At 39.9% G+C, this 26,477-nt stretch overlaps 4 protein-coding genes across 5 annotated transcripts; 2 read left to right on the top strand and 2 right to left on the bottom strand.

Annotated features, from left to right (window-relative positions):
* Positions 1-863, top strand: her5 (hairy-related 5). Its single transcript, XM_023396017.2, has 3 exons — positions 1-66; positions 172-267; positions 387-863. The coding sequence occupies exons 1-3, from the start codon at positions 16-18 to the stop codon at positions 861-863; spliced, it is 624 nt and encodes a 207-aa protein (XP_023251785.1). The 5' UTR covers positions 1-15.
* A 3,646-nt stretch (positions 864-4,509) lies between these two features.
* pfdn6 (prefoldin subunit 6) lies at positions 4,510-7,071 on the bottom strand. The gene is made up of 4 exons (XM_023396020.2): positions 6,893-7,071; positions 6,598-6,668; positions 6,340-6,464; positions 4,510-4,808 (listed from the first exon to the last, which is right to left on the bottom strand). The coding sequence occupies exons 1-4, from the start codon at positions 6,954-6,956 to the stop codon at positions 4,688-4,690; spliced, it is 381 nt and encodes a 126-aa protein (XP_023251788.1). The 5' UTR covers positions 6,957-7,071; the 3' UTR covers positions 4,510-4,687.
* Positions 7,072-7,280: 209 nt separating this feature from the next.
* mmgt1 (membrane magnesium transporter 1) lies at positions 7,281-10,444 on the top strand. Its single transcript, XM_023396019.2, has 4 exons — positions 7,281-7,413; positions 7,708-7,760; positions 7,865-7,968; positions 9,560-10,444. The coding sequence occupies exons 1-4, from the start codon at positions 7,335-7,337 to the stop codon at positions 9,714-9,716; spliced, it is 393 nt and encodes a 130-aa protein (XP_023251787.1). The 5' UTR covers positions 7,281-7,334; the 3' UTR covers positions 9,717-10,444.
* Positions 10,445-11,744: 1,300 nt separating this feature from the next.
* Positions 11,745-25,477, bottom strand: ints6l (integrator complex subunit 6 like). Of its 2 annotated transcripts, none has more exons than XM_023396015.2 (18): positions 25,180-25,477; positions 24,982-25,059; positions 21,522-21,671; positions 19,926-20,015; positions 19,530-19,713; positions 19,267-19,395; positions 18,594-18,757; positions 18,026-18,178; positions 17,660-17,792; positions 17,130-17,224; positions 16,913-17,023; positions 15,678-15,893; positions 15,444-15,570; positions 14,912-15,054; positions 14,557-14,788; positions 14,080-14,460; positions 13,893-13,986; positions 11,745-13,526 (listed from the first exon to the last, which is right to left on the bottom strand). In XM_023396015.2, the coding sequence occupies exons 1-18, from the start codon at positions 25,288-25,290 to the stop codon at positions 13,424-13,426; spliced, it is 2,694 nt and encodes an 897-aa protein (XP_023251783.1). In that variant the 5' UTR covers positions 25,291-25,477; the 3' UTR covers positions 11,745-13,423. The 2 variants fall into 2 exon arrangements, with proteins under 2 accessions (XP_023251783.1, XP_087027109.1); XM_087170983.1 differs by having other exon boundaries at positions 21,522-24,894; positions 25,180-25,241.
* Positions 25,478-26,477: the final 1,000 nt, after the last annotated feature.

Below are 26,477 nucleotides of genomic sequence, written 5' to 3'. Positions count from 1 at the left end.
CACGCAGCTTCTATCATGAAGGTTTTATCTTCACCAGAGTCTCCCGGACAGAGGAGTGTGAGAAGGGTAAGACGATTCATTCTTGTTGTTAGATGAAATTTCTGAAGAATAGAAATCGCCTAATATGTTGTTCCGGGTTATCAATCTAATGTTGAACCTTTCAATCCAAAGGTGTCGAAACCTCTGATGGAAAAACGCAGACGGGAGCGAATCAACCACAGTCTGGAGACATTACGACTTCTGATGCTGGAGAACACCCACAATGATGTACGTCTGAGCGCCGCGGGCTATATTTCAGTGACATTATTCCTGACAAAGTGTTATGGTATTAATGTCAACACCAGGCAGTTCAGTGAATAATTTGAACTCTGATTTTCTTGATTTAGAAACTGAAGAATCCAAAGGTGGAGAAGGCAGAGATTCTGGAGAGTGTGGTCCAGTTCCTGAAGTCAGAGAAGGAGGTGGACAGAGTCCTGTCCAGCGAGCAGACCTGTGCCCGCCAGTACAACTACCATGACGGCATGAGGACCTGCCTGCTGAGGGTCAGCCGCTTCATCGCCACCAAAGGCCAGGAGTCAGAGGAAACCGGCGAGGATACAGTTCAGGCTTCTTTTGCGCTCCCTGAGCCCCACACGCACCCTTCCTCACCCGGGCACATCCACAAAGCACTGATACCCGCTCCTGCTGGTGACCCGACTACTCTGGCTCCTCAGCATCTGCCCCACCATCACCTCCAGCACGGGATCTCTCATCCGTACCTGACCCAAAGGACTGGGCTCCACTGTGAGACCCGGAAGCTGCTTTCCTCCACGGCAGCGTGCACGAACATCATTGATCCTGTGTGGAGGCCCTGGCCTCAGTGACAGACACTTTGACACATATTTTATTTTAGATACGTAGCTCACTAGATGCCAGCAGACTGTGTAAATATGTATTTGATTGTACAGCCTGAATTATCTTGTACAGTGAAGACATTTTCTATGAGAACTCTCACGTGTAAGATGATATTCTCCACTTTGATGTGGTGTTTTTGCCTTTCACCTGTTTTGCACATGCATTATATGCTATATTTTTCTTCTTCTTTCTTTTTTTTTTTTAGATTTTGGGTGTAAATATGAGAAGTTTCTAGGCGGGACTGTCCGCACATTGCTGTCATTTTTACACCAATACCCTATTCTATCTATTTGGTGATGCTGAAACGCGTGCGTAAAACTGTTGAGACGCGTGCGTAGAATAGCTTTTCGGCTTTGACATCAGGGATGCTATTCTATTTTTGCTTTGTTCTAGGATGTAAATATTCTTGTTGAATTCTATGTTCCGTTTTGCAATAAAAGTACAATTTCCTGATCATTCCAGATCCTTGGAGTGGCCTATTTGCTGTGTGAATAGCTTGCACTTGAGTGGACTATACCGCTGCCCTTGTAGAGAAAGGGGGGATATCTGCACGACCGTTAACACATACTTTATCCAGGCTGGACAGCAGTTTTGGCACATTTTGTCTTTTGAAATGTTGATGGTAGAGAGCCTGTTGCTCCTATGATCTAAAGAACAGTTTTTCAAATGTAGAAAAGCAAACCGGAGTGCTCATTCACACACTGTCCAGCATCCAGACTGCTTCGAGTGAAGTGGCATCCAATCTACAAAAAACACAGACTTCTGATTACTGCATGAAATTCTTTCAGCGCAGACCTCTTTCACTTTACTATGTGTGGTTTATTTAATATCAAGTGAATCAATGAACTATACAAACGAAAATATTCCGTTTTAACTATTGACATGCGCAGTATAATGGGCATTTGTAGAGAATTCCCATTGTGTTACATAAAGTAGGAAAATACAATTAAAAAATCAGTTATAACAGACCTGCAGTATGTGTCAGTCTTTTCCCGCCTTCTCAAACCCTCCAGGTGCAGAATGACGCCAGTTGGTGTTGATCAGTCCACATCGGCCCTCTCTGATGATGAGGGAGGCTGCAGCAATCCCTGTTCATTCAATGTCTATTTTGATGTCACTGAGTCTTTAAAAATAACACAGAGGCAGCATTAGTGACAGTGAATATGTCGCGATTAAGTTTGATTAATCAAACACAATGTGGCGTGAAAATATGGAAGATAGATTCACTTTTTTACAAAATGCTCAGTGGTAAGTTTTTAGAGCCTATTACTCTGAGTTGGTTCAGGGTTGCTAAAGTTTCAGAGTTTGAGGTTTTGTTTATTGGAGCAAAGAGTCTGGATGCTGTGAGTGTGAACAGTGTGTTAATGGCCACTGTCGTGTGCTTTTCTACATCTGAAAGACGGCACTTATAGCGCATGCTCCCACGTATCAACATATCAATGCACGCTAGATTACCTCATAACTGCTCTCCATCCTGGGTACAGTATGTGCTAACTGCCCTGCAGATCCTCCCTACTACTGGAAATGTGCGGCTCTTCATGCAGGTCATCTCCTGATAAACCATCACTAAAACGCCTGACCTGAAGATACTTGTTACAGGCAATTACTATAAGGACTATAAGTTAAAGGTGGAAGAGACAGGTGGATATGTTTTCTGTTTATCCCATATTGTGATGACCCATATTTAGACTTAACTGCCATATCTTGTGACCCTTTGCTAGTGCAGTGGTAATGCACGCATTCCTCCAAAGCCTGTCTGAAAACATCTTGAATCAAAGGAGGTGTTAGTCCCGCTGGGCTGATCTCTGGACAGGATGCTCCTTTGTGCTTTTCAGCTTAAACCCCCTGGTGAAAAGCCCACAGGACTAAGTAAATCAATTAAAGCTGGAATCAGATTAAGGTTTCATTTGAGGGGCATCTATCTCAATGAAGATTAAATTTATGGTCAGCCTAAGATTAGTTAAGTGCGGATGTATCTGCTTACAGCTTTCTAGTTTGTTTACTTTAAACAAAAAGCATGCGGAAATTTATTCAGAGTGACTGGAGAAGGACATTAACCTTTATTTGCAACAGATCTGCCCAGTTTTACTGAACTGAACCACCAGACAGCACAAGGTTTAACAATTCAACCGGTGGTTGTTCCTGCAAGTGTTGGTTTTTACCACATCAGCGCGAACACAATAAACCAAAGTGATAAATCACCGTTTGGCCTCATCAACAAACCATTTGATGCCTCCACTTCACATGAGCCAATTCTCCATGATATTTGTTTTTATAGTAGGCTACCCCCATAAACCTTCTGGAGTCATTTAAAGTTTGTCAGGAGGTTTTCAGTTTTTAGTTAATGAATTTTCTTACAGCTGTCACACTTGCAGTTCTACGCTTCTTATAATGTGAATAAAACACATAAAAAGACCGAATAAACTGCAGAATTAGCTTTAGTTACACGTTCACACACTCCATTCATTTCTTTCTATATTTTAGAGACTATGGGTGATAATGGTTACCTTAACCCGTGGCCACGTGTCGGCCAGCTTTACAGCTGTAGTCTGGATATTGGGAAAACACCGCACCTCAGGGTGTTAATGGGTTTGCCGGCACCCACGCGCCACAGGTGACAAACTCGTGTACAAGGACAGCTTTGTGACGCAGTGTTATTATTGCACATCTGTGTTTGTAGCCCACATTCATTACAGGCTATAAAGCATTTTCATGTCGCCAAGGTTTGTGTGTCCCTGAGCACAGCACTTTTTTTCTATTTAGTTTTCAGCTTTGATGGTTTTACGCTAAAAAAAAAAAAAAAAAAAAAAAAAACTTCTCGACCCCGGATTCAAGCTATTTTTATTTAAATACCCTCCACTCTTTGACATAGCCTACCATATAGATTAAATGGTAGTGTGTATGCATTAAAAATGTGATACCTGTACCCTGTGTGTTGTTGGTTGCACACAAAGACGTTATATAAGGATACTACGTTATTCTAATGAGCTACAAGACTATTCTGCCATTTGGCTACAACTGTCGCTCAAACGTCTTCAGGCTTCAGTTTACAGCGTAAGAGCTATAGCAGATTATCTTCAGAAGTTAGCCTAAGGGTACAGGCCTACACAGTCATTTCATATAAATCATTTCATACAACTACAGCGGTCTGAGACCTGGTCACTCAGTAGTTAATAATATGCAGGCGGCTTCAAGCGTATATGTAAATTCGTGCTAGATATCTCAGCTGTCTGCTGTAATTTTTCGGTTACTACTGAGGAAGTTTTCGTTCTTAAAACTGTAGAACACTTTGTTTTTGATTATTCATGTTGCCTAAATCCTTTGCTGGTGGTGGACTGTGGCGAAATCACATTAATTTATGTGAACAATGCTCCACCGCTGTGCCTTTTTCCCTGGCTGTGAGCTGAGGGGCGGGTCTGTGACTGGACAACATCTGCTCCGGTGGCCACAGGCCTGCCCCAGTAATTAAAGCAAATGTTCAACAATCTCACACTCTCTCACACACACACACGCGCGCGCGCACGGTGCTGCATAGGCCTTATTCTTATGATGTAAGATCTATCAGTTCAAGAGAAACTCCACTAGCACGTTTAAATTAAATGAAAAGGTATGACCTTTCATGAAAAAAATGTTTATTAGTAACAAGAGAAAAGTCACAGTAATAACACTGTAAATTAATGACAAGATACAAGCAGAATTTACTCAGTAGATTTACACTGTATTATGACTATCCCCCTCTACTTATTCTGAGTGTATATGTGTGTGTGAGCATGCGTGCCACTTCATCACTTGGTCAGACTTTGCCAACAGCGAGGCCTTGAGCTTTCTGGAACTCCTGCTGTAAACTGGACAGGACTTCTCGGTGCTGTTCAGATTTCTTTTCCATCTCTTTCAGGAGGGTCTCATACCTTTGACTGTAACAGGACAAAAAACAGAAGAAAAATTTTACGCTGCTGAAGAAATATCAGAACACACACTTGACCACAGTTATGTACACTCAATGCACTCACATGAGAAATGTTGCTCACATTTCTATATAAAATAACCTTTTTTGACTCCATGCCACGGTCTATTGGGTAACATACATAGGAGACTAGTTAATGGGAATATTATGTAAAATGCAACACAATGCAAATATGCCACAAAAAACTATAAAGATGAAACAAATCTGCTTTTCTCATTGTTTCTTATTGTGGCATAATTCACAAACAGATACAGTAATATTGTTCATGTAATCACATGGAGAGAATAAACACTCTGTAAACAGAGATGTTGGAGGGTCAATTTTAAACAAAATGCCTGACCTGTTATTAATCACAACAACACAGCTGAGGTCAATCTCAGTTTCAACACCTGAGCTATTTGTGTTTTTATGGTTTTTTTCTTCTCCAATTTGTATGATTAACAAGAACTACATTCAAGGTGTCATATACTACAATTCACTGTGGTGTTATCTAAAAGAGGCAGTTATCATACTTATATTAAAATAAGAAGAGATTAAGACATAACATTTTAAGAATCTGTGTGATGTTATTTTCAGGGAACGAAAATCTTTCCAACGACTGATGTTATACAACAAATGTAAAGATATTTAGCCATGATAATAATTATGGTGATGATTATTTTTACATTTGTAAAGTCACATATGATGAAGTGTAAATTCCACTGGGTACACAATAGTAGCTGAGTTTGCTGTATACCACTCGCCTCTTCAACATTAAGCTAAAGCAGGCTGCATTTATCGACAACATTTAAAGTAGCCATCAAACAGGACAGCTTTTATTGGCCCTTAATGATGTATTCAATCTAGATATGAAGACTTTGTAAGATCCATCCCAGAATTGGGTCACAATACCTGAAGCAGAATAGAGCAACTGTGCATCAAGGTTACGATAAATGTACTGCATGTGGGTATTCTTCAGAATAGGAACACATTTCTGTCTTTACCTGGTGGCATGGGAAGAACCGCATGATGACTCACAGCTGCAGTCTATTTACACAATATGTACCGGTCAAAGTACCTTCTCAAGGCATCAAAAAATAACCATAACCTTAATTTATGTTCCAGATGTTATGGGTCAGTTATGATGACTGTTATGGTTCATTCAACCAAATATCTACATTCAATTTCACACTCAGGGATTATTAATAGTAATAGAATTTCAGTGTTGTACTGTTGTAAATCCTAGCTGCAATCTTTCCACTTTTCTCCAAAGATTATCATAACATGTGCACTCTGGCAACACACAAACTGAGGTGGCTGAGTGATGATGATAATTTATACAATAGGATCATTAGGGGAAGTGAATACCAACGTGCCTTTTTGTATATTTCTGATATTCAAAATATATTTTCTTGTGCAGACAATCCAAAAACTGGTCAAATTGTATCCTGAAGGACTACATGCATGAGTGCAATGGAATGAACCAAAGTTTAGTGACTCACATTTCTCCGTTAATATACTCCAGCCTTTTTGCAACTGTGGCTTTGGCCTCATCCAGTTCTTGCTTCACTAATACTGGACCAATAAGCTTATAAACTATGTTTGTGCTGCCCAGCAGATCCAGCTCCTGGAAAGAGAGAGAGGGGGAAGATCATATCTTTAATATTGAACACTGCCTTTATACAACATTTGAAGAGCCAGCAACACTGACTCGAGTCATGCAAAATAAAATATTAGAAGGAAAATGTGTTGTTGGTTACCTCTTTGACAATGTTGTTCTCTGTCAGCTGCGTCTCCAGCTTCTGTCTGGCTGACATGCTCTTGCTAACATCTGAGCGACAGACAGATATTTGCTTGTGAGTTACTGTTGTTATCAAATTTATTATAATAATACAATGAAAATATTGCTGCGACCATAAATAATAGTTTAAAACGTGCAGGAAGTGTCAAATTAGTTTGTTTAATGCACGAGTATGTATCCTAATATGGTCAGTTAGCTTGCTCACAACAACATGGCACGATATGAGAAAAATGAAATGCTCTGCTACCACCTACCTTTCTGCATCTGTGTATATTTTTCTAATTCCGCTTTTAGTTTTTTCTGAATGGCCTCTGCCATGTTTGTGTTTGCTCGAATAAGAACTACGGACCCAGTAAATGTATCAAAGAGTAAATAGCTAAATGTGGTGTGGCATGAAGGCTCTGTGTTAGCTAACAGGAAAGGGCAGCGGCTAGAGCGGATGTTAGCTGATCACTTCAAAGTAAGAGCCCTTACTACTTCAGGGGGGTATTCATGTCAAATAAACTCACAGAAATACACAAGATGCATAAATAAATGAGCATGCATACCCCAATGTGTATATTTATATATTTATATTTAAATGTGTTCTCGTCGCTTTCTTCCAGTTGGTTATCAATTTTGACACTGTCATGGTTGCGGCTCTTTACGACATTGTTTTACGACACTGCACACAGTTCCTCATCTCTCTGGTTCAAGATGGCCTCGTCGTTTTGGAAAGGTGTTGTCGGCGTCGGACTCTTTGCCTTAGCCCACGCAGCTTTCTCAGCGGCACAGCGTAAGTATCAGAGCAGGGAGTGAAGACACAGGTCTCGGCATCTTTGTTTACTCTGGGGGGAGCTCTGTTGTCTCCCGGCAGGTGGATAAAACAACAGGACGGGCCTTTCGGTCCAACAGCTAGCTAACTAGATGCTAGCGCGGCTTAGCTCCGCTTTGAATTAAACAGAGATTTTATTTAAATCTGCGGTCATTATTAAAATAACACGGCCAATGATATGTAACGGCTCGTGTGACTAGGATAATTTTGAATCTTAAAGTCGATTTCACATCAATCCATCCATTTTCCCATCAGATCGATCATACATGCGACTCACAGAGAAGGAAAACGAGACGCTACCAATTGATGTGAGTGACTTTCACCATTATAATGTGAATTTTCTGCTTTTCTATTACAACTAACCCTAAATAATTGCTTTTTCTATTTATCACTGTCTTTTTTCCTGTTGCAGATTGTATTACAGACCCTATTATCGTTTGTGATGACCTGTTACGGTATTGTCCACATTGCTGGAGAGTTTAAAGACATGGATGCTTCCTCGGAGCTGAAAAACAAGTAGGTTGAATTATTCTGCAGCACCTTGCTCCCCTGACAATGTAGTTGTTTGCGTCCACCTGCCACAGGGGAAACATACAGTTCACCTCCTCACCTGCATTTATAGCAACGTTACTTTGAATAAGTTCCCACAGAGACACACCAACCCTCCCCAAGGCACTGTTATGTTATAATGTGGCCTGTATGTTGAGAAGGCCTGGTCCTTCAGCCAGTCTGTGAAACATAGAGCTGCTTCACCATCATTTTAGTCGTTGTTTAATTTGCAATTACTTTTTTGATTAATTCCTTTATCATTTAGTTCATGAAGAATGAAAAAATTGTTAATATATATATATATATATATATATTGTTGACAGTTTCTCAGAGGCTACAGTAATGTCTTTGGTTGGCTTGTTTTGATTGACAAACTAAAACCTTTAGCTAATCAATTCACTGTCATGTCCGACAAAGAAAAACAGCAAAATGTCATGTTGAATCATCATGAAAAGTGACTGGGACAATAAATAGATGATCATAATAGTTTCCAATGGATTTGTGGATGGATAAATGTAAACAGCAGACACATAAGACTGAAAAGATCAATCATATATTGAGAGCATTGAATAAACGTTCCAGCAAGCGACAAGAGTATAATGATAAGGCATCTACAAAGACTGTTCTTGTATTATTTTATTTTGGTAAAAGGCAGAGTTTCACCTTTTTCTATCTGCCGAACCCATCGCTTCCATGGGAAATCATTCAAATCTAAGGAAAAAGACTTGATTATGGAAAAAACATTTTGGCTCCCTAAAACAATTAAATATGTTGTAGTAGTATATGCAGTACGACATGATGGTCATTTTAGATTAACTTAGTTCCAACCACTAATGTTTTGATGATGCTAGGCCTGAAACAAATGATTATTTTATCAGTCCATCTTTTAATTATTATTTTGATTAATCAGTCAGTTTATGAAATGTCAGGAAATAGTGATAAATATCAATCACAGTTTCCCAGAGTTCATGGTGATTCCTTCAAAACCTGCAGATGTTCAGTTTACAGCTTTATAAAACAAAATGGCAAAGGAAAGGCTTCAGCAATTAGTTAATGATCATAATCAAAAATTCCTCCACTCACCACTAGATAATCTTCAATATTGTGCCACTGCTTTGTCCAAATCACTACTTTATTATTTATATTCCACCATATTCGCCCAGAACTATGAACCGTTGTATGCCTCAGACTTTGTTGCTGATTGTTTTTTCATATGTAATCTTCCAGCAAATGAAGATGGGGTGAAAGTGCACACTCTACTGTACAGTGATAACGAGATGATCATGGGAGGGTTTTTGAGTCTATGTGTAAAGATTTTAATACCAACAGGACTGATTCCTTTACTTATAACTCTGTATTAGACTTTCAAAAGAGGAGATTAAATGTGTTGCTGTGTACAGAAACATGAACTGCAGAGGGATTTAGTTCTGTGTGACTCATACAGTATAAGACACCTGCAGCAGCAGGTGTCCAACATGTGCCGCCTGTTCGTGTCTTTGAAAGCAGCACAATATTTGTGCAGTACCAACCTTTTCATTACTCAAATTATATTTTCCAGAACATTTGATACACTGAGGAACCACCCATCCTTTTACCTTTTCAATCACCGGGGTCGGGTGCTATTCCGCTCGCCGGAGGAGGAGCCCTCCTCTGCACGCAACCAGCAAGCTCTTCCCAATCCCATACGGCTACGCAAGCTGGAGCATTTGCACTGAGACTGGCCTTTTCCTGCCTGTAACATCATCTACGTCAGATAAGATTTGTTTTTGTTAGACAGAGGGGGCAAAGTGAGGATTCATCTTCCCCTACTTTAATTTGTATTTGTATATGAACTAATATACTGTCCGAACCTGCATCTATGTCCATAGAAGTGGTCACTACCATATTCAACACTGACTGTGCCAACCCTTCAGTTTTTCAAGCAGATTTGTTTGTATATACAGTATATAAACGCTTTGGAGTCTTAAGATACTGAGACATCTCCCCCCTTTTGTCCCTTCTGAACTGAATTGGGATTATTGCTGTCCTTTGTATATCCTTTGTATGAGGGGCATAAAAATGCCTTGTTTAGTTACTGTTTCATTTCAACCACACATCAGTCGCGAGCAGCTGTATGGGCAGAATTTTGTTAACTGAAATGAGTTTTGTCGTATGAACTGAGGACCATTTATTCCCTTGATGATTTCCCAGAAGCGTAAAGGCTCGTCTGTACATCCTGTATGCAATAAAGAGGTTTGATTTATGCCACAGGAAATCAGTTCAAGGTGAGAGATGTGAGAGAAGAAAACATTAGACAGCCGTTCCAATGATACTGTGAACACTAAGGCAAAGTAGAGAGCAATGGTACATTCATTTGGGTGAAGTTAATTTTCCCGTCATTTTACCTTTTTGTTAAGATGCAACACATTGTTTTAATTTAATAAAAGGCATACTGATTTTATAAGGTGTCTGAATCTTTTTTTCAAATTCAGGGGCTGGAGAGTTGCTTTCCCCAAACAGAAGTGATTGAATGTCTCTGTCACAAACTGTAAGGACTGTTGATGAGAAGAAACATAAAGGTATCAGTTATTTACTGTGCTGCCATCCTTTCTATTTTATTAAATATTAAGAAATTGGTTAGAAATGTTCATGCTACCACAATGCTTTTAAGTCACTCCAATAATGACTGCATGCAGGGGTGGGCTATGAGCCTGACCTTGCTGCTGGACAGCTGCCTCACAAAAATTTCCACCTAATCTAAAGACCCGCAGTGTTAGATGTTGGCCTCTAGGTGTCAGTGGAGGCTGAACCTTCAGTCTGAGTTAACCAGGAAGCTTCTCAAGCTGTTAAAGCTGTTAGACAGCACCAAGTGATTTACGTCGATCTCTCCTCTCTATTAGTTTCAGCCGAATGTTTTCTCTTTGACTAAACGCATGTATGGTTAGATTAGTTCCAGATAAGAACTTATGTTACATCTGATGGATTTATTCATCAAATTAAGTATATGAGATGACAGTTGAAATGCTGTCTTTATTTTATGAAGTTATCTAGTTAGTTTTTTGTAATGTGCAGAATATGGAGGAAAACGAATTATTTTTTTTGTATGGAAGGCTTAGGAAAGTGTTTAATAAGTTGTGTGGTTCCTGTAGGTCAGTGGGTCGCAAGATCATTCCTAGAGGTCATGAGATAATTGAAAAGAGGACAGCAGAAAATCTTGTTTTCTTTGGTTAAACTGGACAGAATCACACAAATGAACCCGTGCACTGTGGGACAGCCCCTACAGCTCTTAGACAGCTCCCCTCCACAACACATGAACCCACACACACAATGCAACTGGTGACAAGAGGCCACACTTAGACATTGCTGTTGTTGTTACTGTTCTCTGTGCACCTTGCTGTACCTGAAAGCAACGCCATTCCTTTGTGACCGACACTTTTTCATACTCAACAGTTTATTTATAAAAACTGTGTTGTCGTCAATATCTGCTGAATCTAAAATCAAGGTTTTTCAATAGATTTTTATGCATAAACAAAAGAAAGTATTAGTGATTTTGAAACTCTTGAAAAGCTGAATTTACAACTTTAGCTAATAATGTTCCAGACTGTTCTGAGAACGTAAGTCAGATTCAGTTCACACATCGGTAGATAAAACGTGGATGATTATATATAAATTAGAACCGTTGTGTGTCTGGATGTAAACACATTTGAAGACCACTTCTTGTCACTTCTGAGTAGAAATACACACACTGACACACTGACAGTAGACACCATTCTACCTGTGGTTTATTTTTTGTTTTTTTAAAAAAACTGAATAAGTGCATAAAACTTTACACTTTGTATATGTATTTAACAGTTTACAAAATTGGCTTTAAACATATTCTTTCAAAATATTTCTTATACTCTGAAATAAACAAATTCACAAAAATAATCTATATTCCTTATGAACATTAAAAAGTAGTGTACATCTGTCGTAAAAACAAGGAGAACAAACGTTAACTCGGGTTTCTGTAAAAAGCAGCAGCGGGCAGATGACCAGTTGTTACAGATCAACAACAGGTGACTGACCACTGAGCCCGGACAGATGCAGAAATTCCTCTGAATAAAGTTCTGGGAATCAATGGAGTGTTTGTTGTGCTGTGGAGGAAGATTTGTGTGTGTGTTTGGGGGGGTACCTCTAAATGGATACCAACAGCTGCATTCACTGAACCCATGTTCTATTGCTGTGATGGCAGGTAAGAGGACTCTGATGCTCAGTCATTGAATCAGTCAACACAACTGTCTTGTGTTCAGTCTTTCATGGACACAACGAGTCCATTTCCAGTCCAACGCACCGATGTGCAAAACACTAATACTTCTATATTCTATGTTCTTCAATTTCAGCTTTAAAAAGCACTGTTGTATGACAAAACATAACAAAATGGACCCAGTTTGGACATTAAAAAGCAACGTAATGACCTTAAGACAGACGTGTGTGAAGTTTTCACCTTTTTTGACTAAAACTGTGAATTAGGGGTGGGCAATATGGCAATCACCCAATGAGCTGAGAGAAATGTGACAAATGAAATTTGGAAATGTTGCTGTGCCAAGATTCGTCAGCTATATCATTGATGGTGTTAGCCACATATACACGTTTCCATCTGGGTATTTTTTCTTTCAGTGGTTTCTCTTCCAGAAAAGTGACACTGTATATAGTATAGTATCACTGTATATATTGCTGCTGCAACATAAAGTTACATAAACACTCACAGATTTTATCCATATTGCCCACCCCCTAACACTAATGCATATCAACATCAACCAATAGGAGTGGGAAAATATAACAGTATCAACTTGGACAGAAAAAGAATCAGTGCAGTCTTTATGCAGATATAACACTAAAGACATGAGGGGTACTCAGTGGGAACAGGTTTCCCCTGTCAGCCGTACAAGTACATTAATCTTATTACTCTAGAAAAACTTGTTGCAGTCTTACAAACACTTTTCAGACCAGCTGAAGAAAGGTCTGTTTTTAAAGAATAACAATAACAGGAATAATCCTGCCCATCCCTTGCTCTGTCATTAAAGGATCTGTTGGCTTATTGTGTCTGTCTAACGGAGTGTGTGTGTGTGTGTGTGTGTGTGTGTCTTCTGAATGTGCCGATACAGACAAAAGCCGTATGGATGTTTAAGGCATCTGTCAATATGAAGAGGATTATATTTAAAGTCTCTGAACTCATCCTCAGTGGATCTGTGCTGAAGGCCCCTCCTCCAGTTAAACCCTTCACTCTCCGCCTCTAACAGGATGTGATGCAACAGCACAGGGACAGTAGGAGCGTCTGCTCTCAGTGCATTTGTCCTTTTCTTCCTCTGCTTCCCCAATTTGTTTTTCTTGAGGCAAGTCAACATGGACATCTCTTTCATGGTGGTGATGTATATAGATATGTATGATAAAGATGGCTTCATCACTATCTGCCATGATCGTTGGGAAGCTGTGAGGATGCTGCGTGCTTCTTCTCCAATTCAGCAAGGGCCAACTCCAGCTGCTGGATCAGTACCCGCTTCTTGAACCTGGGACAGACACAAAAGAAACGGAGAAGAAGCAGGAAGATAAATAGGGAATACTAAACGTAATTATGCTTTAATTATTAAGTAAAGGGAGGAAACATCCAGAAACAAGCCAGGGGAGATTCATGAAGGTAAACCTGCTTTAAAAAGCACTGGAAATGATTGCAATGAGGTTATGAGTCATTGTTAATAGCTACAGTGCTTCAAAGACACTAAATCTACAATATAATGTAATTGCAGTGACACGGGTCTAAATGACTCATTGAACACTCGTATCAGAGGCAAGACTGGCAATGCTTTAAAAAGATCAAGAACTCTTCCACTTTATCTTGTAATGAAAAAACTAAAGAATGAGTCACTGTTTCTTACCTGACAGCCTCTTTGATAGCGTGCTGGATGAAGTACCTCTGCACATTAAGTGGTCCTTTCACCTGCTGCAATAGTGACAGTATTGCCTCATAGTCTGAGGAAAAAGCAGAGACACAGACAGAGATAAAGAAACTGTTGAAATGTTCCCAACATTCAAATGTAATGTGATACACTACACCGTACTCACTTCGTCCAGGCTTGCGGACCTCCTTTATGACCCGCGTCCGCAGCTCTGCTTGGCTTCCATCCAGTGGGGCTATGAAAATGGTCTCGAGCGCTGCAGGGTCAGCTTCAGGGCCTTCTAGCTGGCTCTGAGGACTCAGACGTTCACAGTTGTGTTTCTCCTCCAGCGGCTGCTCATCCAGACAATCCTCCGTTAGTCTCTCCTCCATCATGTTGACATCCTCTCCCCGATCCACTGCCCCGACCCCGGCCTTCTCGTCCACGGGTAGTGCAGATGGGTTTTCTGCTACGGGCTCCATATCAGCGGGCCAGAGCTCCCCTGACTCAGGCCCAAGAACCCCATCACCGTTACTCTCAGGGACCACCACGTTGTTGCCGTCCACTCCTTCAGGGGAAAACAAAGAATTATTTACAACTACTAATCAACGCCTCTCAGGCTGTATTGCACAATCACTTCCACGTATTGCACAGATAGTGTTACCTTTGTGCTGTGGGATGGGTTTGATGAGGTTCTGCTGCCCCTGAACCCCTACCGGACTCTTTCCCACCACCACATGGTTGGTGTTCCCTGGTGGAGACTGTGGCCGCCGCAGCAACGGGGACATACTTCGCCTTCTCTTCAGAGTAGCCCCCGAGTTGGAATCACTGGAATTTCCTCTTTTCTTATTTTGAGGCCCTGCTACAAACTCATCTGCCTCATCGATCATCATGCCCTGAGATAAACATTTGAGAGACCATGACATTAAAGGATGAAAGAAACTAGATATTGAATGAAAAAACATGGCATCTAGCATTCAGTTGGAATAACCAGCATTATATGTTGATATATTACTAACCTTCTTATCCTGCTTGAAAGGATTCCCAAATGTGTGCAGACGTTTAGGTTGGTCGGGGTCAATCTCTCTGAGAGGAGATGGCATCATTTTTAGGTACTCCTGATAGTTTCCCATCTGAGCCACTGGAATACTGTGGAGATAATCTAACAACCAAATTAAATTTTATTAGTATTAATAAAATACTGCGGTGATCAAACAGCATTTCCTATATATGTGTTGGTGTTTTGGGTAATGTGGTGGTTTGGGTTAGTATCATTCCAATATGTTAAATGGCTCCAGCCTTGAACACTGCAGTGCATTCCTAAAGAAATCATTAAAAATAAACATTGTTGCATACAGCAGATGTTGTGAAGTGTTGTGATAGCATTTCAAAGACTGGAGATATTCGACTATTTAAAGATGTAATTAGTTGCTGAACTCCCTCAACTCAAGTAGTGTAAAATAAAACTAAAAAAAGAAATATCAACCAACATGAGACTAGAGTTGCTTCAATGTAACGTTTTCTTTTCATCCTGTAATGAGAATAACAAACCTTCGTCTTGCCCTCGGATCAGTTTCTGCGATGTCCGCAGCAAATTGGAGCGCATGCGGGTGAGCTGATCCAGAAGGTTCCTTCTTGGGATGTCGTACGCATTTCGATAAGCTTGAGGTTTTACATCCTGTGAACACATCGGTAAATCTAGTCAGAGAAAAACCCACCAAACATGGCACCTGTCCTGTTTTCTTTTTCTGGGACTTTCCCACCCACATGCTGTCCTGAATCTACCTTGTTGAGCAGGGCGATCTGGAAGCCGGCGAACTCTTTGAAGTTGATGTCCACCAGTCGAAGCGGCCCCTCCCCAGTGATTCCCTGCAGCAGCTGCTTAAAGTCTCTCCGGTGGGCCAGAGAGAGAGAGCTGGAGTGGTTCTTCACCTTTATGCCAGTTTCCTGGGGAGCCTTCTTCCCCACGGACACGATTAAACGGTCTGATTCAATCTTTGCCTTCATGCCAACAAAACAAGGGAAAAAACACTGCATTTTACTTTCTGTCCAGATAATACAATTCTAACTTTTGATTTTGGTAAGGAATATTTTTATATAAGTTACTGTAATATCATAGGGTGCAATACTTTTCCTATTTATCTTGAAAAACTACAGATACAAAAGAAAAAAGTCATATGTGTAATATCACGGTCCACAGTAAATGCTCCTACTAACCCTCTTTTCCACTGTTACAGTTTTTTTAAGCTTACTCAATGTATTATCTTTCATTATGCTTGTATTGTGTATAGTGTTGCATTTAAACTAAATAACAGACTTTGTGAGCTTATTCCAATTTACCTTCCCTCACACACATACAAGTCTAGAAAAAAGCATCTTATAAAGAGTAAGAAACACAATCTTGAATGTACAAGGTTTAGTGTGGTTTGCAGTGGTCCACAGATGTGGAATGAGCTTGATAACACTCTTAAAGTGTCACTATCTCTGTCTGTTTTTAAAAAGAATCTAAAGCAGCAGTTGATACTAAAATGTTTTTAAAACTTGTACACCCTGAATGGCTATTATTTTCATTTACCATTTATTTCTGATTGTGTATCTCATCTATTGAATTAATGTTTAGACTGATGGAATAGATGTTTTTGGACCATTTAGTTACATGCAATGACCGGGCCCCTATTCACAAGCTTCCTAAGCTTATGGGGGTGTCCCATTTTCACCCATTGCTATTACCATGTTTGTATGCTTTTACTTGTATTTAATTCTGAGTGTGAAATAAATGAAATGACATTATATATATAATCAAACCTTTTACAACATCAGAATAAATAACTAATACTAACTTAAATTATGGCCTTGTTGTACACTTTATATTAAGACTTGTCAGTCAATTTGGATTGGAAATTTCCTTCCAGAGTGAAAATAATATCACATTCAAGGACACTTTATAAGTGACGAGCAGACTAGCTGTGTGTCAGTGCTTGGAAATGATGTTAAGGGAACTTGTGCAAAGGAGTTTTTACCTGCTGGCTGAGCTTCTTTAGATATGAGATGACGCTGTAACTCAGACCGCAGTCTATGGTGTCTGCGATAAGATTAGGTGCACCCATCATCCTCAAGGCCTTTTTTAAGGGCTGTCAAAAGGGGGAAATTATGGACATTAGTTATGTGCAAAAACAACATAAATCCATGTTGTAAACATTTATTAAAGAAAGCTTAAGTGACAGAGCATTAGCTTACCAAGAGGTAGTACGGAGGCATTGTCTTCAGGTACATCTCAAAGGCCTGTCGCCACTTGAGGTTTGGTTTTAGTTTGTGCACTTTAAACAAATCGTCTGAAAGGAGGAAAAGAGGAGTGGGATGTGTGAGAAAAGTTTTAGCATTCTGGATCAGTGACCAGTCAACCATCCACCTGCAGCCCCTCCTGCTGCTGCAGGGCTGACTGGGGTACACACATCAATATTCAGGTGGTGAGTCTAAAACAAGCATCAAAACAGACACTATATAACACCATTTATCCTTCTTAATACCCCATTATCCCAAAACATCTATTTGTTGCATAACATTATTAAAGATTAACTGTTGCTCTGTTATAAGCCTGTTATTTGTGATTATGTTTGGAACTAAAGATGCTTGGGGGGAAAAAATGATTGCAGATGATGAAGTGCCCCAGAAAAGGAAAGCTTTTTAAATTTAATATGAGCTCAGACCTACTGACCCAGAAGTTTTGAGGCCACTTTAATGAAATGGTTTACTACCATATGTCTTACCGAGGAGTGGGAGAAGGACTGGGTAGTTGTAAGGCATGACAAAGAGGTTGACACAGGTGAGAGTGGTGCTGGCTTTAAGGTAGCCAAATGGCTGTCCAAGGTCATTTTGCTTCCCACTGCTGCTGACGAACACCTGAAGACAACAAGGACAATTTTCAAGTCAAATAACATTTTGGTTATTGACATTAAAAACTAAACTTCAGAAGACCTCTGTAGATGGGTACATAGTAACTGCCAAAAGGGAAAAATATTTTGAATAAAGTTAGCAACCTCTTTATTTCTTATTTCAGAAAAGTCCCAGAGGCAACACCACTGACAGTAGAAACAAGCCAACAGAGCTGATGGGTGTGCGACTATGTGCCCTACCTGCCAGCACATGTGTGGAGACTTCCTTTCCAGAATGTACTGGGTGAGTGGAGAGGGCTCCAGTTCATACTTGTCAAAGGGAAGTTTGTCGATCACCATGGGCTCACAGTCCACACAAGAGAAACGCACCATGGGATGAGCAGAGCGGGGTGGCTGCGAACAGGAGATAGATGAAGAAATTGTAAGGCAAAAATTATCAGTGGCGCAGACCCATGTTATATCTTTGCAACTGCAAACAACAACACATTGAAGATTTTCCAATCAAACTGAAGTCACAGAGTGAGTTCGCAGAGTTGTAAACTTGAGTGTACTGGCTGTAAGTTCCTGACTGAGGAAAACAGGACTGCCAATAAAAGAGAGGAAGACAGAAAGATAAGGGAGGCAAAGTGAAAGTAAAAGAGCAAGTGCATGTGTAAATATAGGTCTTCTCGGAGATCCACAACAACATAGACACGCAGACAATATGAGAAACAGGAGTTTAACAGTGCTCTGTCAAAGTCTAATTTATGTATTAATCCAGCACTAAAGGACAGGTGACAGATGTATTTCTAAGAGCATCTTGGCTCACCAGTGTAGGAGAATTCTGGTCCGGCCAGAAGGACTCTGGTATGGGCCAATGGCCAACTGGCACTCCGGTCTTTGGGTTCGGCCGCACGTAGATGAGTTTGTGGCAACTGTGCCACAGCTGTGGGCTGAAGGATGACACGGGACGACTTGACTCCACTGAGTTATCTGTAAAACAAAAAAGAGTATATGACATAAGATAGACCATTACTCTGTCAAATACAAACAAATACAATTCATGGGAATTTAAGAGCAACCACTGTTGAACAAAACCTCTATGAATGACATGAGCAGGCTTCTGATCTCAAATTCACCATTTAAAAGCTTTCAATTCTTAAAACTAAATAAGTACAAGTTGGAATCTTTTGCCATTAAAATGATGTGTAAGTCAAATTATATCCTTGCTTTTCTTTACATAGTTTTTATACCAGTGTATTTAGCTGAAAATGCACTCCGTTCTCCTTTCAGTGTAACAATAATCTTTTCTGCTTTCACCTGTTTTACTGCCCACGGTGGCTTTGCTCCAAATAACTGTGCAAAATGTGATGAAATAATGTGTTCAGAGACTCCATAAAATGTATGTCTTTTAGAGTGGGTAAGCCACTTGATTCATGTTTTATGTACTTGACTGTTATAAGTTGTATAAGTTGTTATGACAGGAAAAGACATGTACTCACCTTCCCCAATGAGAGGCGGATCTGGCCCTGTCTTCTCAAAATTAATGACCACGCCGCTTTGAACCTTTTGCACCAGAGATTCCAGACACTGGTTCAACATCCTTTGTGTCCGTACACAGTATGATCGCCCTGAGAGTGAAAGGCAGGATGCACAATGACCAAATATAATAAAATTAATTATTGAGTGCTGCCAAAAAGAGAACAGACACACACAATGAATGAATACAGATGTTCAGGCGCCAAAATAAAAGAAAATGCCGAACCTCCAGTGACTTCACACATCTGGGTGATAGCAGACTCATCTGTGGGGACGCTACCGAGCTGCTCGTTGTCGGGTGTGGCTGCTCCTGGCAGCCTCAGCACCAGTGCGAAGAGACGCTGGTCCCAACGAAAGGGCTCTTTGGTCAGTTCACTGCCCGCCAAAGGAGAGTTCAGAGGAAGGTGCAGCTGGACAACACACAGTGGTGAAGAGAGACACGGATGATAGGAGATGAGATTAACATTTGAAAACTTCCTTAGGTCACTAGTTTCACCATTATACAAACCTTATTCTTTATGTCATTAAAAAAATGAAAATGATCACATAAATATTTTGTAAATAGCTGAGAGTATCAGTGGTACAGTATGTAGTGGCACTGCTGCATTTTTTATGTTCTCACCTCATCTGGCACCCCAGAGCTGTGTGTGAGCTTGTTCCCATCAGTGATAGTGATGATCACAGATGGCTCGAGGAAGAAGGGGTTACGTCCCTGAGAGGGAAATGATAAAATTCAGCAATTAAATCCCAGTTTGAGTAAACTGTGACCCCATTTCTTATCACTAGCCTGCCTTCCTTTCTCTGTGTTTCAGACCAAAACACTCTCCTGGGCTCAAAAACATTCGCTTCTCCTCAAATCACAAAACGTGTCGGGTCTGTAGTGCTCAGAATAATGGTAAAATATGGGTATACTGTGTAAACAGAAGTCATTGTAAAGACAATAATTAGCATGGTGTTAGCATCACACCTCTGATCAGCCGCTGGATACTTATATGAACTGTGTTGCAACTTGTAATCTTTGCTTGTGTCAGGATGCATCTGTAAGCTGCACAGTGTCCTTGTGCTACACACTAAGGACAGAGGTCTCTACCACTGTGCTGCAGGGGTCAGCCTCGTCTAATTCAAACACACACAGAATGCCTAAGTAGCTTTACACACTCCTGATTCTTGTGTCACCACTCGGGTACAGTAATCCATCTCTCCGTTTGAGCAGAGCTTTGGAGAAAAGAGAGTGCAAGTCGAGATGGAGTGGATTAAGATGCAATCAAAAGTCAATACTCGTATTTTTGTCTCCAGGTAAAGGAATCATCCAGACCTTCATCAATCCAAGGAAAACTCACATATTGTAGGTGTTGGCTGTATCAGAAAAGCCCCATCTCACATTCAGTCTGCCACTGATACTTCAATAGTTTAGTTTTTTACTGCGGATTTAGTTGTAAAGTGCCTTGCTCACAGGCACTTACCTTCCACCACATTAAAGATTAAAATTACTAACTTTTAGTCTTCCTGTCTGTCCTCTAGTTCTACTGACACATGAATGTGATGGCATTAAAAAGTTAAATTTAAGACTTTTTAAAACAAATAAAATGCAATTTAATACCTGATTCAAAGTTATACAATTCAAAGTATGAAAGTATGCTGGAAAAGCAGTGAGGACAATTTGACCTAGAATTATTTATTAAATATATATAAATATGTATATTATATTATATCACATTTTTATCAGTACAGCCCAGCAGTATGTAACAATAACTCCTAATGATATAACACAAAAATAGTGCAACATGGACTCTGATAAGCAGCAAAAAATGGACAATCCCACTTTAAGTGTGTGTATAAATGTGTAATGTCTCCCACTAGCCCGCAATCAGATACAAAAACATTTTTATAACTAAAGGGAAATGAAAATATTTAAGACTTTATAATACCTCCCAGGCCTTTTAATGGAAATTAAGTCAGTGCTTTTAAAGGCTTTTCAAGTTGCAGACACTGTGTTTTGCAAAATTTTTCACATGGCCATAATCTCCTACTTCTTAGAGAAATAGAATGGACAGATCTGCGGTTCACCTGAATTACTATTAACTATAGCACAAAATAAACTCCAACACACATTAAAATAAAAAACATTGCAGATTGTGGAAATTCTACTATTCTCTTATAGCAACAGGGGAAACTTTCTGCCAAAGAAATGCATTAATAGGTTGTTGGTGAGAAATACCTGTCCATAGTTGTCGATGCCTGAGACGAGGCGGTTGAGGTTAAGCAGGTCAAAGGCTGTGCGAAGAGCATGACCTAGTGTAGTCAGCCCAGATGCCTGCAGGTTTTTCAGCTCACACATGAAGGTGGCATGGTTCTCCTTCCAGCCGGCCTGAAATACATATATCAACAGTGGGCTGAGTGTATTGCACAGCAAACAACCCTACAACACAGTAGTAGAGGAGGCCTGAAGCCACAGCGCATGGTAAACAGCCACAAACAGAAATAGATCCAAACCCACAGATACCCATAGTATGTAATTACACAGAAAAACAGAGCGAGTTTTGTTCACTGACAACCATGAACTGATTCATGTCAAGCATGTGACAGCCATCCTGGTAAAATGAGTTTAAATCCACTGATTCTGTGCAACATGACATAATGGTGACCATAAAATGAGATCAGGCTCTGTCAAGTTCTGCAAATAGAAGATAACATTGTGGAAATTCAGACCTACATTTGAGCTAGATGGTGCTGTTTAAAAAAGAGTAATTTCATACATGACAAGCATCCCAAAATACACTTCCCACTGCTGCTCTGTCCTCTGTGACGGGGATATACTCCCACAGGAGAGGATGTGGGCGTGTAACTGTTCTTGGACTTTTCTCCAGCAAGGTCAAGTACCTTACTGCTGCAGCTTCATGCTTAATCTAAGGATGACCTGCAAGCTTACCACTTCCTTTATCGGGACAGGGAGGGCTGAAAGGCTAAAGACACAGAGAGAGGGATGGAGATAAAAGCTTGAAGTGCCAGTATCAACATGTATGCTCTGCATGAGGCCAGTGGGTAGATTTTTGGATTATCATGGGATATCATTCCAAAGCCATGGAATTTCTAGGAAAGTGCAGGGTGTTACATGAATGATGTTAGATAAATATTATGCAATCATACAAGCAATCTCACTGAGCTGCTGAAGCAAAAATTATAGCAGAAACACACTCACAGGAGTAGTAGCAAAGAAATAAGCCAGACATAGACACTTGTGTAGGCAAGCAGAAATGTAAGGCTTAGCTTGCACTCAATAATTCAGACTACAGAATATTTCTATTTTCTTCCTGCCCAACCTCCTCTCTCTCCCTCTACATCAACAATTTATTGCCTCTGTAACTGTGCAATCAGAGTAGCCCCATTCAGTATAACCTTGTCCTTTCATCATAATCCTGGGTACACAAAGCAGGCAGAGACAACAAAGGGAGAAGGCAGTGAAGACAAAGAGAGGAAGAGCAGGAGGAAGAGAAGTTGAGGACAGACTTCACAATGAGGGGAGAGCACTTCTGATAGCAGCACCTGGATGTTTTTATGTGGGGGGGGGGGGAATTAGATCTTGGGTTATTTGGCTAAGGAGTTATACACGTGATTATTTCAGTGGGATGACTGTAGCTATGATCTGGACCTGTGGTGAATACTGCAAGGTCAATGACTTAAGTAGAGAGAAGAATTTCAATTTTCATAAATGACAGCAACCACTCATAACATTTTGCCATGGCCCCAGGCCTGGACTTCTGCATGTAGTAAAACAATTTAAAAAATTACATAATAATGTTTTAAGTGCTGAAGCTGTGAACTGAAAATGGTCTTTCCCTTTTCTAATATGGGGTTCATTGAAGAGCCAGATATAGCCTGTGCTATTTTGATTCTTGCACAGCTTTTAACATTAAAACTGTGCGAGACTGTACATCAAAAAATACCTCACTATTCATCTGTGTTGTAGCTAAAATGTGATGGTTTGTAGAATAGAGTATAGAAGTACACTACATTTATTGCAATAAGAGCATAATGATAATTTGTTTTCTTTTCTTTAAAATTCAGTTTCAGAAAACAAAAATAGTTAGCTTATCAATCAAATGTTGGAGGTTTAGTAATTCAAAAAAGCATTTTATTTTATATTAATTTACCTCATATAGATCAAATTAATGAATGAATGAAGTCCTAGAAGTGACAAACATTGATAATAGATTAGTTAAAAGTATAACTACATAGGTCATAGTGGACTAAATATTTTAAAAGACGGTAGAAAACAAAAATTAGTTTGTTTTATTATCTCTAATTATTATTAAAAACACCCAGAAATTCATATTTTACTAGCTCTACTTTTCAACTCACGTCTATATTTTCACTTCTAGCACATGTTTAATTATTTAAACACTTCCCATTTGCTTTGTTGCTTGTATGATAATTAGAAGTGCACCCCTAATGCATAGGCATATAAATGAAGGGTGTAAAATATTACACTATATTATTATATAGGTCTGTCATCAATTATTGTGAGATAGACTAATATTGTCACTCCTGGGCTGAAGCTATCTAAAAAGCTGCAGCCGTTCGATGTGTGCAGCAAAGTACAATGAATTTAACTTTCAAGAGTATTATAAAAACAACAACTATGGGATTACTAGTAGTTACAGGTGCTTTTTAGCTTACACTATACTTTGCAACATATGCCTCTGCATGTATCTTCTAATGCTCACACTAGCATCTTTAAGAGGGGTAATTAATTACTTTCCAGCTCTGGCATTTTGTAATTTGGTCATAAGGCATGCAAACAAAAAATACATGTACAAGGAAAGCTAACTATTATGTCCTCAAGCATTAATGACATGGGATAAAGAAAGTGCTTAGCATATTGTGTTGAGAGTAGTAGAGTATTGTTTGTAGACAGAGTTAGGCAAGCCAAGAGATTTCTTATACGGACCAGTCACTTATGCAGATCAGGGACTTCAGGTGTTGTGAGCACTTGTATGCCTGTATGCATGTATTTTATTAGGCTAGAGAAGCTCAGAGGGAGAGATATGTGCCAGGTCATAAACAAGTCAACAGATTAGTGGTGAGGATAGCTTTGCTGTCATGAAACCCCTGAAATTATTGCAGTGATTCACAGGTTGTATGTGTTTTTTGCCAGGGTGTGTCGATTAAAACTAGACAGTGTTTGTATGTTGGGCCATGATGCTTATAGTATCGGCATAACAAATAATAATCATGTGAATAATGATCATTTTCTTCTAGCGAACTCATAAAAATTAAAAAAAAATCTCATGATGAAGAGGGCTTATCAACTTTCAGCCTAGATTGGCCAATGGTAATGCATGGATGATGCAAGGGGTTGGGTAGAAGATGATTGGCGGGCTCTTTGACCAATCTAAACATTGCATGGTCAAAAAAAGAGTGACGTCATAGGCGATAATAAATCTCTCCGCCTCCATCTCAACGCCCGAGACTTTTCTCAACACAAAAGCAAAATGTCCGCTGGATGTTCGGAGGTAGTGCATCTCCGGGTCTGCGGGTATTCGGAGCAAAAAATTGCCGTTTTTCGCCACCGGGAGGCCGCCCAACACTGACTACAAACCAGAAGGACAATAAAGTCTCACTGACAGAAAAATACGTTCGACTTGTCAAATGTAAAAATTGTATCAGTTGCTAATTACCTTCACTCCGTATGGTGGATCATCGAATGTAACTAGCATGTACCTGTCGCCTCTACTAGCCGGGTCTCGGGCACGCAGCTGTCAAAAAAAGAAAACCAAAACAACATATATTAATTTCGACCGATCTTGTCCAAGGAACCCTAAGGTCACCAAAGGTGCATACTTGCTGATAAAAGTCGGGGTAAAATAATTCTTTACCTTCATAAAGACCTCAACCGCGCCTTTAGCAACGTCCAGATACGTCGTACCCAAATAAGTGCGCTGATTCATAGAGGCGGACGTGTCTAACAGGAAAAGTAAAATAGGCATTTTAAATGTAAAGCCGCGTTTGAATGCTTTTCTAAAATAACTGTTATCCACATATGACCTATCGTGCGGCCAAACAGTTCACACATGTGTGTATATATTTGTTATAATAAGCCCCCCCTCCAGAAGAGGGCCGTTGCCTCTGCCCTCTCTCTATCTGCCTTTCTAGAGCTCTGTCTCGGCTCGCGCTGTTCAACTTCTGCTCCTAACCGAATGGAACGCCCCGCTGCCTCAACTGCGACACCATTGGCTGAGCCGGATTCCAGTGACCACGCCCCCTCAAATATATAAATATATAACGAGGTCGAGATGGCTCGTGTATACAGCACATCCGCCTACTCCTTACATTTGTATGTATACCTAGCGGGTGGTGTGTGTGTGATCCTTACCATAAAATAGCCTACGTGCCAAGCTTGAAATGAAACAACTGATTTGTAGCAATATAGATCATATAAATTGTACCTGAATATTCTTAATATTCAAATTCTAAGTCAATGAATGCCATGCTTGGGAGTATATGCATTTTGCGCTACAGTGGCAGAATTATGAGAAAATGCACATTTAGTTGAGACAGAAAAAACTGACTAGAAATATAAATATAAGTATTCAAGCAGACCTCCAAAAATATACTGTAACTATAACAATGGAAAAGTCACTTTCACCATATGCCTCTAAAATCATTAAAAGAAAAAGTAGGCTACCGTCTGTTCTGCATGTGCTCTCCAATCCGACATCACTTGAATGCAGCATCGCTGTTTCATGAAAGGATATTCTTGATGTGTCCTTTTAACACTTAATCAATCACCTTGCCATGTAATCATACATCATATCATATCACATCATATTTATCATAAGTTTAGACCTTATCAAAAGAGACAAAAAACATACCTCATAGATTTAAAGGTCAGTGGAAAGTCATGGTGGCCAAACCTAGACATGTCTACCTGTGGAAGATGAAGGCCTGATTATTCTTGCTCAGTTTTGTCTGCACACACATACAGTTTATCTTGACAGTATATTGTAGTGTATAACAAAACTCTTTGCAATTACACGTGTTTTAACATTTGCTGTAGGTCGGGCGAATAGTAAATCAAGTGTCCAACATTAATCTGGCTGTGAATGTATATAGATTTGATCAGCGAGGTGAAACATTTGAAAAATCAACGCACTTGATTCCATAGTTAATCGTA

The sequence above is a fragment of the Seriola lalandi genome, unplaced genomic scaffold (genome assembly GCF_002814215.2).
Source record: "Seriola lalandi dorsalis isolate HSWRI2012SDOR001 ecotype SW California unplaced genomic scaffold, Sedor1 jcf7180002054971, whole genome shotgun sequence".
NCBI lineage: Eukaryota > Metazoa > Chordata > Actinopteri > Carangiformes > Carangidae > Seriola > Seriola lalandi.
This window is presented reverse-complemented; position numbering and strand designations above follow the sequence as displayed.